Raw genomic sequence first — 12,303 nt, 5'->3', positions numbered from 1 at the left:
AGAACCAATGGAAGTCGCATTCATTCCAGCTTTATCTCGTCCTCATGATCTAGGCAGGCCTGGGGACCAAATGTCTTGAGGAGACCCTTCTGGTGCGGACCTGCAAGTGAGGCCAACCAGTACACTTTCCTGCCTGCCGCCTTCTCCCGTGGAGACTTGAGTGCTGTTTGCAAACTGAAATGATGCTGTTGCTGCATCCTACACATGCTTTTCTGCTCTGTGCAAGCTTGGGTATTACTTCCATACAAAGTGTAAGCTTTGCAGTTTCAAAGATCTAATCTAATAATAGATTGGTCTACATTTGCTGCGTTGCCAGAAAAAGACATATGTTGTCAGGCAGTCAAAGTCAGCAACAGTGCTGAAGTGGAAATGTGCTGAAACACGAAGAAGGCAGAAATCCAGAAGAATCTCTCCGAGGTTTAGCTATTGGGAAACCAAAAATATTGTCGTCTTAAATATATATGCTTTCCACATGTACTTAGAGAAATACTGTTTGCCTGATATCTCAAAATTATTAAAGGCCAATTCTTTTCCTTTCTTGGCGTTGACGTGATAATAGATGCTGCTGGCATTCAGCTTATCGAGAACTGGTATAAGAGGAAAGATAAATTATTGGGATAACTTGAATGGAAGAGGCAGGTGTACTATAGTGCGGGAGAGAAAGATGACATTGAGTTCCTTCTGTCATTGATGATTCAAGATAATTTTTAAGTTGCACTCAGTGGAAGCAGATCTTTACATATCTATGGTCGGGCACAGGTTTTAGGGTGAGGACTTGAGTTTTGACAGCATGCGTTGGTAAGAAAATTTTCCATGCTGTATTGTATCACACAATGTTTGCAATTCCAATTTTTCATTTTTAGCCTTTCCGTGGGAAAAAGAACACATTATTGGCTTCAACAAAGTGAATGTACATGACAAGAACCACAGGTCTTCTCTGCTGGTGAAAAGACTTTGCTTTTAAATTGAGATGGCTCTATGCTGCTGACCTTTTACAGAATTGCATTGAGGTGGGGATTGGGCTTTGAGCTGGTATATGAAGATGTGAGGTTTTGACTTGTGTTCTGAGCCAGCAGTTATGGGATTTCATCTGTACATATCCCTTAAATATCATCACTTTTAGCTGTGTGCTAAGAAAATGGCATCTGTCACAATCATACTTTTACTGCTGGGGTCAATGTGTGCACACAGACATGTATTACTGTTCTGGAACAAAATTTCTCCATAAATGCTATCACAGATCAGGAAAGGTTTTGTTTTTTTTTTTAATATTAATATTTCCTCCTTTAAGACCACTAGCTTCTCCCTAGTCAGCATGCATGTGGCTCAGTTGGGTAGTAGCAAAGAATTTTATTTCAATGACTTCTCTAGGGAATTCATCCATTAAATAATAAGTACTTACACCTCCTGGGAGACAGCTGGAGCACCATCCCAGAAGTCCTTTTTAGCCAGCTTGAATCACCCATCGCACAGGTACCATCCTTGTGCAGTTAAGAAATAAGAGTAAAAAATTGGGGCTGCTACTGTTTTCTGCTTCTCTTGGCACTGTTCCTGGAGAGAGTTGAGTTAGTAAATGTGGCTGTCACAGAAGCTGTTACCAATGACACAAAATAATTAAGTTGTGGTTTCTGTTGTGGTGGGGCCACTTCTGTATTTTACAGTGATACATCTCTGCTAGGAGGGAGAGTGTCATGCTTGATTGTCGTGACAGACACTTCTAGGAAAACAGGACGAGTCTCTAAAGGCAGGTTGTCTGATAATTCACATGAAATCCTGTTGGTTACATGGCAGATCAGTAATAGAGCTGCATGTTGTTTCTTCTGATTTTCCTGATGAGATGAGGGGGAAGGCAGCAGCCATCTCATTTTTCTCGTTGTTTTTGGAGGGGATCGCTGCAATCTCTGTTCTTTTCAGCCAGTTTAAAGAAAGCTCAAGCCAGTTTTTAGTCTGATTCTATAATCAAGTGAATGCTTCCAATTTTTCATGTCTTGAGCCACTAGTGTGGGGCTCCTGGCTTTCAGAAATTGTGAAGACTTTGGGGCACAGATGCTCAGCAGTGCTGAGAAGCCCTGGTAGTCCCTCGTTGCTGAGTCCTGCTGAACTGCGCTCCATGCAGGAATTATACTGTGAAATCTGGGGGCCTTGAGAGCAATCTTTCTTTTTCCAGTATTTAAAATATTTTCTGTAGGTGGCCTCAGATAAATCTGATAGTATTACAGCGTAACGGTGAAATCCTGCATTTTGGTCCTTACAGACACAGGCTTTTCCTGTTGCACCCAATTTAGCTTCCCAGAGGGAAACATTTTTCTTGTGGCTTGGGTGGCAAACACAGTCCATGTGCTCGGGCATGCTTCTGGAGGGGCCAGGAGCCCCGTGTGGGTTGGGAGAGCCAGCCAGCACTGTGCTGATGCTCTGCTGAAGGTGAACATGAGCTTGCAAAATGTTGTGCAAACCTTCCTGCTGTTGCTGGGGACCAACTGGATAGAAGCTGGAGAAAGTTTTTTGTTTGTTTTTTTTTTTTTTGAGTTGATGTTGCTGTACATACGTTGGTGTGTCAGGGGAAAAAAATAAATGCAGTTATATGTGGTGTTAAACCTTAATGCTGAGGGGTTTTTGTGTGTCTGCAGTGGAAGAATCCCATGTCACATTTGTTTTGTATCTCATGTTAGGGGTGACATTGTGCTCAGTGCTGAATGAGATGGAGAGGCCGTGCCGCACATGGCCTGCGGTGCCAAAAGATGATCATGGAGCAGAACAGAGGCAATAGGAGATTGAGGGGGGGGGAAGCTCGACCTTGTGTTCATGTGTCTGATGGCTGCTGCCACTTGTCTCTTCACCTGGAGCTCCCTAGGGAAGGGAGGCGTCTACTGAGGGAAGGGGCAAGGACCAGCAAAGGGAATTGGGATGCTGTCTGCTGGTGGGAAGAGCCTCTGGAGCAGTAAGAAGAGATACTGGGGCTTGGCTGAGAGATTAGATATCCAACCTTGACAAGGCAAGAAACTTCAGTGGGTACATAGGGAAGACAGCTGCATATGTGAACCATGGGAAGGCTTTTGGAGGGCATTGGAGTGATCAGTTGGTGAGCAAAGCCTTTTGCTCTGTGTCAGTGCAGTACAGCAGGTCCTGGGCTGTGACGGGAAGCCTTAAGGGATATGGTAGTTAAGAAAAGTAACTAAGAACTATGTCATAAAAATAAGTGTTTTACTAGCTCCGTTTTGCATAGGCAGGCAGGAGGGAGTGTGGATCACACAGCTGGGTGGCTGAGCCAGGAATAAAATCCAGATCTGTTAATGCATCAGGTCTCTCCATATACACCAGACCGTGGCTCTTTCCTCTGGTATAGCTTGGCTGGGAAAGGACCTCCATTTTAGGTGGAAGAGCAGGCTCTGCTCAGTCCAGCAGCTAATCATGTTCTCCTGCTGTTTGCCTTTGCCAGGTGCAAGTTCTTCAGCCTCACAGAAACCCCGGAGGACTACACCATCATTGTGGATGAAGAGGGCTTCCTAGGTGAGTGTCGGCGTGTGCCGCTTTGGTATCCAACCTGGGGGTGGAGGAGGAACACATCATCTCTCACTGAGATGATAAACCAAAGCGTTTGTAAAACAGGTCTGTTTGTCAGTGCTAGTAGTACAGCTGGAAAGGTGCTTTGATCACTTAAGCACACTGTCACTGCTGCTGTGCGGTACAAGGCGTTTCACACATGGAATATGAATATATTTTAATGCCAGCAGAAGAGCACACACAAGCCTTTAAAGCAGCTTAAGCATATATGAAAAAGCAAAACCATCTGCATATCATTGTATTAAAATGAGCGGGCCTTTGTCCCCAAACCTCCACAAGCACACCAGATCTTGTGTCTCCAGCTTGTTCATCCAACCTCTCTCTTTAAAAGGAGCACTTGAAGATGAGTAGTTCATATCATCCCCACAACCATCACAATGCTGTGGAGTTGTGAATCAGCTCCTTTGGCTCATCACCAAAAGCTGTGATTTATCCCCATTTCTTCCACCCAGCCTTTGGTGGCTGAAGGTCTCTCTGCCTGTGTCAAAGGTGGAGTTGACTGTGTGTCAGAGAAGGTGGTGGGCATGTGCTTGGGAGCTGCAGACGCTTGGCGTTGGGCGAGTGCTGATGGAGAGAATGGTTTGGCTTTGTGGATGGAAATAGTTTGTAATAACATTTATCATGTGGGGAGGTTTTGTTTGTAGCAGTGTTATTGAGGTGGTGGAATGAGGAAGTGTTGTGCAGCTATTATTATTTTTGTTCAATCACTGCTTTCTGTGGTTGGAATTGGAAGTCTGTGCATTTTACAGGTTTGGAGAAACTTCACTAAAACATGAAAAAAGAGGATTTCATTCCTGAATAGGCATTAGCTGTCGAGCATCTACTTGTGACACTGTAATATTCAATGGGTTTGTAATATCCAAACCCTAAGGAGAAAATGAGAAACTATACCATCTTTATTTAGTACAGAGTCAGTTTTATAATTGGTAGCACTGCTGAATTATTCCCCTTTCAGTTTCAGAAGTACTAATAAACATAGAATAAATTATTACATTTTAGAACACTACAATGGTGGCTAAATATTTTCATAAAATAATCACTAGGTTGAGAATAGGTGAATGGATCTTTACAGCTATTGCTGTTTGTAATTTGGGAGTTGTGGGCTTTGATTGAAAGTGTGTGTCACGTGTTCTGCTTTTGCTCCCAAAAGAGGGGGTGACATACAATTCTGCTGCCAGAATGTCCCTGGTTGCATTTTTTCAGGGGGCATGTGCACAAAAAATTTATTACTGCTATCAGTAGTATCAGCTTTTTAATTATTGGTGGTAGCTGGGGAAATTGATTCAAATTTGGTTTCCCCATAACAGTAGGATGCAAAGCCTCCCTCTAAGAGCTTTGTTTTAAGAGAGAACTCACCAAAGGAGGAGAAGGTGTTTTTTTTTTTCCCAAGGGCCACAGCACGTGGCCAAGCAACAAACCCAGAGATTCCCATTCTCAGGAGGGAGTCTGCGTCACAGACCCATGCTGTCCTCGCAGATGTGCCGTGCTAGGGGCATGCTCATCTCCAGCATCACGTCTCTGCCTGTGATATCCACAGCACTCAGTTGGCACAAGGCAGATTCCTCAGTTCAATCACTGGTGGCAAGTTTGGGCTGCAGCCACCCCCGTACAGCCTCCAGCAGCCATGCTGCTATTTACCTCTCTGAAAGTTATTCCAGCTCGAAACAAAGGTAAGCTTAAGTGGTGGTTTTGCTCATCAGTAATGGGGGATTGTGTTGCACTGTGTGCGCCACTGGTTGTACTTGGAGCAAATCCCTGGTCTAGCCAGACTGGTGTCCTCGAGGAGCTGCGTGTTGCACTGGTGCCCCAGGTTATCTCTGTGAACCAGACAGTGCTGCTGCACTTCAAAGCAGCAGCCCTCTCTGCTTGGACCCTTTTGACTTTGTTACCTGGGCTCTCACAGGCACATGAATTTACTGCTGACAGTTACAGTACCCATGTAGCTTCCACTGGGCTACGGCTTTGGCAGCATATAACGTCCCTTTTTTTCAAATACACCACATGCAGTTGGGGTGTTAAAGCAGGGCTTTGTAGCAGAAAAGATCACCTTCGAGGCAACACAAGGGAAGGAAGGAGCACGTGAAGGCCATCCTTTACTATGGCAAGGTACAAAACCCAGCATGGGTAGTAGTGTCATGGAGCTGGCAACTTCATCACTTTTTCTTTGCTACTAAGTGAAGATCTGATGGCAAGACTTGTATCCTCTGCATCCTGGTAACTCTCCTAACACAACCATCAAGCCTTTTGGGTTTGTGGCCAGCACATGCTCTTCTTTCTGAATTGTCACCACCACATCCAAAGCTTCCTATCAGGGTTAGCCCTGACTGCAGTCTCCACTGTTGCTCCATCCCTGTTCCTCATTTCCATATGCTGTAAGTTTTTCACAGTCTGGAGGAATTCAGGATCTACCATCTAGGATGCCTTGTAACAGTGAAAGGGCTCTGCTTCACTACCTGCTTCCCCTCACAGTCTGACTATAAATGTCTCAGGAGGAGGAATCTCACCTGGCCTTTGTATAGTGTATAATCAGCCCATGGACTTGAACAGGATCAAAATCTCTAAGAATTGCATCATCCCTCCTTCTTGCAAAGCACCACCGACCATGTCTGCCTCAAGTGCATCAGCTGCTTCTTGACCTGACCAGCGAAGTGCCAGGTTCAGCTCAAGAATTACAGGGTAAATTTTCACCTTTGGTGAGCAGTGTAGGTAGCAAGTCCAGCAGCAAGAAGTGACTATTTTTCCTGCTCCAGGTAACTTTTGTTCTTCAAGTGCTTTACAAACGTGATGTAAGTCTCTGAAGGGCAGGCTTTTCTGTGTGGAAAATTAGGGACTTTCTTTCTCGGGCACCTATATGAATTTTTGCTGCAGCAGCAGTGAGAGGATTGTCCTGTTAGCTGGCATCTCCCAAGTTAGCCAGGCCCCTTCTCCTGCATATCACAAACAGCACTGAAGGGAAGAGAATAGGCTGGAGAAATACTGGCACTTTCAGCAATCCTTGAGGTCAACAGTTCAACCATACTGACGTGCAGTAATCATTCTTAACTGGTTTGTCAAAAAATAATCCTCAGGCTTGTTTCCCTGAGAGTAGCAAGTGAGTCGGGCTTGTAAAGATGTCATTATTTCTCCTCCCCAGAAAATGTCTGCAGTGCAAAGCCATAACCTGCTTAAGCATTCATCGTGCTGGAAGGGAACAGCTACAGCCTAATTCTTTGCTTTAATTCCCCGGCGGTGAGGTGGGGATTATATCTGCACAGAACCTTGTTTGTTCCAGTGGCCGTTTCTTGGGCTTTGGCCTGTTAATGAGGAAGAATTTTATTCAGCAAATAACACAGGGGGATAGTGCACAGAAAGCTCTTTTCCTGGCCAATGCTGAGATGAATTAGCAGAAGGAGTTCGGCCATGGGCCGTCCTGTGTGAAGACAAGTGTCTCAGCTACTGGGGTGCTTGAAGAGCCGTGTAAAATCCTTGCATTTATCACCTGCTGTGCAGCCAGTGCGTGGCAGAGTAGTTGAGCGGCTGCTGCTCCCTGAAATACAGCAATATTTGTTTGAGTTTGGTTTGCTTTATTCCCAAGGTTTGGCTGAAAGCAGGAGCGCGGCCTGTGTGTGGTGCAGATACACCACAGCTCCTATGCTTGCTGGGTTGTCTGTCCCTTTTTTAAAGGGGAGGAAAGACAGACTCCCTCCATCCCTGGGCAGCTGCACCAGCAGAGCTTTTGGCCTGTGGTCTCCCTGGTCCCAGTAGTTTCTGTTCATCAAAGGCTTTAGCTTTCACACACTGAAAGCAAAGCACATGCCAACACACCTGGAGACAGCCGTGCTCTCAGAAAACCCTGTGTATGTGCACCGGAAAGCAGTTGCTGACATTGCAGTCCTGTCCTGGAGATCCCATCTGAATAAAATAACGGGGTTTGGGGGTAGCAACATTCCTCCAGTGGCACTCCCAGCAGCTGTCACATCCCAGCTTCTGTACCATGTATCCAGAGAGCCTTTTATTGGAGGCAAAGGGAAATTTGGGGTGTTTGGTTTGTTTTGATTGACCCTTTTCTGTTCCTGGTTTCTCCAGCTGGTTTGTCTGCAGTCCTGTTCATCCTTTTTTCTCTTGGAAGTCCACTACTAGGTTTAGCGATAGCTGTGCTTGGGTAGCTTTCAATGAAGTGCCATCCATCTAGCCTCCCGTTTGCAGAACTTCTCTGATTGCACGACACAGTGTGAAATGAAGAACTAACACTCTCCCTCAACCACCTTTACTGTCTACAAGCCTAATGAAGGAAGAGCCCATCCAGTGTCATCTATGTAACTTGGTCCAATTGCATGGAGGTGGAGATGACTACAGTTTACCCTCAGGTATTTCTTTGTTTAAGTATCTCTTGCATCCCCTTGAAACAAAGCCAGACTGTTTGATAAGGACCTTCCCAGAATCACCACCACTGGGACCTGGCTATGTGCTAAGGGAAAAGGAGCTCCGCTGTACTACCATTCCTATGGCAAGATAGTCTCTTTGCTCCGAGAAGGCAACAAGTTCTACTTTTTGAGTAGGTTGACACCAACAAGTTGCTGCCATTTTCAAGGCGAGATCACTGCCTTCCCAGCCTTGGCACTTGGTTGGTGTCCCTTGCATGCACTCTTTCTCTGTAGGCAGTGAACTTAAAAGGTATCAGAGAAGGGGAAAGGAAATCAAACGCTGGGGTCAAGGGAGGAGTGAATCCTTGTGATTTCCAAGCTGGTAAAAATGCTTATTCTAGTTTCAGGGAAACTAGGGGTGAGTGAGGGGAACACATCACCACGTACTCAGGACTTCTGTCTTCTAGAACCAGCCAGCCTGTTTCACGTAGGTCACTGCAGTCAGCAGGAACCAGAGAGGAAGGGCAATTTGATTTCAGTACTGAAACGCCAGTGGGAAGATCCCCTGTGTGAACATAGAGCCAGACTCTCCCCCTCCCCACACTGAGGTTCATCTGCAAGATGGAGGTGACAGTCCTTCCTTTAACCTTCTTCAGCTGCCTAATACGGCTAGTAACTTCTCTAAGGCCAGAAATCCATGCATTTACAGAGTTTCCAGCATGAGGAGGCTCCTAATCTCAGTTCATACCTCACAATAAATTGCCCACTACATTAAGAATAATGGAACTATTTGAAAAATCTCAACTAGTTAGAGCAGCAGAGAGATTTTGTCAGAATTCATAAAATGTTGACCTCATTCTAATAAAAAGAAAGGATAAAAAGAGAAAAAGCCCTCCTGCTGGCAGTGCTTTGTTTTGATAGCCATCATCCTCAGACAACCTGTTCCCTATCTGACCTTGGATTCAGGACCATCATATGCTTTAGTACCACATTGAGTCCCTTTTTCAATAGCATCGAAATGGTAAATTGCTTTCAGTGTCCTCTCTCTCCTCCTGTATATAAAATGGGCAAGAAATCAGCTTATAAATAAGTGCAAGCACAGAACCCATCTAGCTGGGAGCAATCTGTAACTTTATTTAAAGATACAGAGGGAAGCAAGCTAATAGATGCATCTGGGTTTTTTAATATTTCTTCCATAACTATTTCTCCTTTAATTTTTTATTGCCCAGTGACTAGGCCTTTGTGTCTCAGGCACAGTGGCTTAATTTGCTTGCTGACATTTATAGCGCTGAATTCCTTCCCTTGGACTGCCAGGAGAGCCTGCTGGTTGCTAGGCAGAAGATGTTTTTCTCTATTAAACACGTGCACAATCACTCTCTTTTGAATCTCTGTATTGGCCAGACTACACCATGTCTGTGGTTTTCAGGTTTTTTAAGTAATGTGGTATTAATGACCTAAATTCAAATTAAAAACATGGGGATTTGACTACTGGCTAATTAGAAATATGTGCTTGGTTGGGAACGTTTTTCCTGCAGTTCATATATGCTGATCTAGATCGATAAACATGTTGGGGGGCTGTGATTACATGGGATTTCTGCCCTCTCCCGAGAGGTGGTAGGATTTGGTAGTTAAAGCTTTTGGGGGAAGGGAGGGAAGGATGAGAAATATGTAATATTCCAAGGTCTGGTTTGTGTCACCTGGGGAAAGGAGCACTTCAGCTTCTCCTTAGAGCTCCCATGTGAGTGGGTTTGCAAATCTTGATAGCACATATTATTCCTTATGTTTGTAACCTGCCATGTAAAGTCTTTTGGTCCAGTTTCTCTGCTTGCTCCTATTTAAAGAAATACTGTATAAATAATACATATTTTTCACTGTTTCCTCCAGCAGATGGGTGTGTATCGATATCTATTTTTGTTTCGCAGCCCGTGGTGAGAAAGCCCAGACATCTCTTCCTGAACCACTTGACTGACCATGATTTCCTCCTTTAAATTTATTACGTCTTGGCTGCTTCCTAGCACTTTCCAGAGTCTGAGATAGATGAGCAGATACCATGGCTCGCTCTTACCAACCCGCTCTCATAAATACAGGACCTAAAAAAGCTTTTCTGGCTGAAATGATGGAATGATTCACTGAAATTTTAGGTTGGTCTCTAAAAGCAAGATGCAGTTCAACAGAGAAGTAGCAGCCCTGCTTATTTGTTTCACTAGACAGCATTTGACCATCTGCATGCAGGTCTACTGGTGCATTTTTGTTTGGCTTTTTGTTTAAGGCAGGACTTAAGGGGAGTTCGTGGCTTTCATTGTTTGCCTGTATCTGGAGCTAACCACAGTCTGACACCATGGTGGAGCTATGCTGGGGTGGCTATCTGTGCACCCCATGGCAAGGAAGGGACAAGGCTGAATACACTCTGTAAGACCTTTTGAAGCACTTGTATATTGTCAGTGCTGGTAGGACTGTAATTTGTGATCTTTCCCTGCTTTTAAAGTGAATTTTGTACAGACGTTGTGCTGTTACCCGGCCGTGCACAGGTAGGGAACTGAAGCAGAGGGAGAGCTGAGGGATCAGTGATACAGCAGAGAAATGAACTCCTTTTCCCAAAGCTGAAAACATTCAACCCTCAGCTCCCAAAGTTTGCTAGTCGTGAACCTACTTTAAGTTTCAAGCCAGATTTTCTCAAGTTCGTGACCTGATGAGGAAGTGGATTTCCTCTGCTGTGGCATCTTATAAATGCTGTGACCTTAGTCTAGAAATGGTGAGACTACAATAACCTTCAAAAACACCACTCTGTCATCGCCTGCAAACAAAGAAAACATTTCTTTTGTGGTAATCCCTTGCAAAATGCCAGCACGCAGCACTCCCCAGGGCTGGTCTCTGAGCAGATTTGCCAGATTTTCTCGTCAGTGCAGGAGATGGAGGCCTCTGTGCCTCAGGCTTCCCAAGGATCAGCAGTCATTTGTCAGTGAGAAAATTTTTGTCCCTGGCAGGCTTGGAGGATCCTCCTGGTCAAGTGACCTGGGAGGGAAAGTCAAACAAACTTCCATCCTGTCTGTACCTAGACAGAGGCTCTCAGGCAGAGGTGGCAAGTTTTGTACCCAAAAACCTCACCAACTTTATTTTCTCGTGGTGCAGTGATCAGTCTTTCCCAGCTTTCTGCCAACCTTGGTACAAAGTCTCCAAAGCTAATGACAAATCAAGGGTAGCTCTCATAATCCCAGTGCAATAAGTCTAGTTGTTTGGGTTTTCCTAGAATCAGTTGAATCCTTGTGCCTAACTCTGGAAATGCAGAGTGATGCATGTGTGTGACTCCAAACTAACAGTTCTGTTTTGAGGGGAAGGAGGGGAGGCTTGATGCTTTGAGCCAGTTCTTGTGCAATTAAAACAAAGAGGGGATGTTCTTTCCTTTGTGTGCAGTATTAAGCCGATGGTGACACACCAGCCAACCATCATCTTCAGTCTTCTGGCCTGACAGTCACAGAAAGTCTCTTCTGGGTTTGTGGAAGGGCTGCCTGTTCGGCAAATGAGCCTTTCGCGAGTGAGCAGCTTTGCCAATGCAGTCGCAAGGTGAAGGGACAGGGAGCCGGAGCAGTGTGATGAAGTTCCCAGGTCTGCGGCAGGCTTTTCTGTTTGACCTTGGACAAGTCTCTCATTATGTCTCATTTTCCTCATCTGAAAAATAGGGATAATCCTATTAAATCACCTCATAACAGGCCTCATAAAGATTAATTAGTAAACATGTGGAAATGCTTTGATAATGTAACAGGCAATGGCCATCATAAATAATAACTGAGGTAGCTCCTGTCCCACAGGATTCACTTTTACAGTGGGTACACTTGCAGACCTACAGAATAAATCATTTCTTCAGCGGAACAGATCGGAGATTGTGGTGGAAAAAAATACCCTTTTACGAAAAAAGTTGCATAATCTTTTTAAAATCTCATATCTTTGTATTTAATCTTACACAGGATTAAGTCTCACCACCTCAAGGTTACAGTCATACAACAGTTAGGAATTTAGTGGCTCCACCTTCAAGTCTTGTTTGAAATGTAATTATTTGCTCTGCTCTGGCAGTCTGGTGAAATATTGTCTGAAATGTGATTTTCGAAAAAAGAAGAAGAAAAGGATTCCTTGTGCTGTTTTGTTTGAAACTACAGAAAGAGTTGGAAATATGACTCCAATTGCATCAGTTTCTTTTTTTTATCTTCTTTTATTTCTGTGGTTTTCATTTTTCAGTGAAACACGCTGTCTGTGTCCCCTTGCTGACAGTAACCTGAGCCATCAGCGTTGCCTTCAACTGCTCCTCTGGGCTAGGTCCTCCCCACCCCCGGGCTCGCAGATTCTGCGATCAAAGCCTTTGCCAAGAGTTTTTGAAACACGGGGAAAGTTTTGTCGGGAAGCGGAA

The 12,303-nt window shown here is 44.7% G+C and overlaps 1 protein-coding gene across 1 annotated transcript in view; it reads left to right on the top strand.

Annotated features, from left to right (window-relative positions):
• CASTOR2 (cytosolic arginine sensor for mTORC1 subunit 2) overlaps positions 1-12,303 on the top strand; it is a 131,469-nt gene that overhangs the window by 60,371 nt on the left and 58,795 nt on the right. The window contains exon 2 of the mRNA XM_068415373.1: positions 3,437-3,507. Within this exon, the coding sequence (XP_068271474.1) occupies positions 3,437-3,507 (71 nt within the window). The remainder of the gene's footprint in view (positions 1-3,436; positions 3,508-12,303) is intronic.

Source organism: Nyctibius grandis, chromosome 18 (assembly GCF_013368605.1).
Source record: "Nyctibius grandis isolate bNycGra1 chromosome 18, bNycGra1.pri, whole genome shotgun sequence".
Lineage (NCBI taxonomy): Eukaryota > Metazoa > Chordata > Aves > Nyctibiiformes > Nyctibiidae > Nyctibius > Nyctibius grandis.
This window is presented reverse-complemented; position numbering and strand designations above follow the sequence as displayed.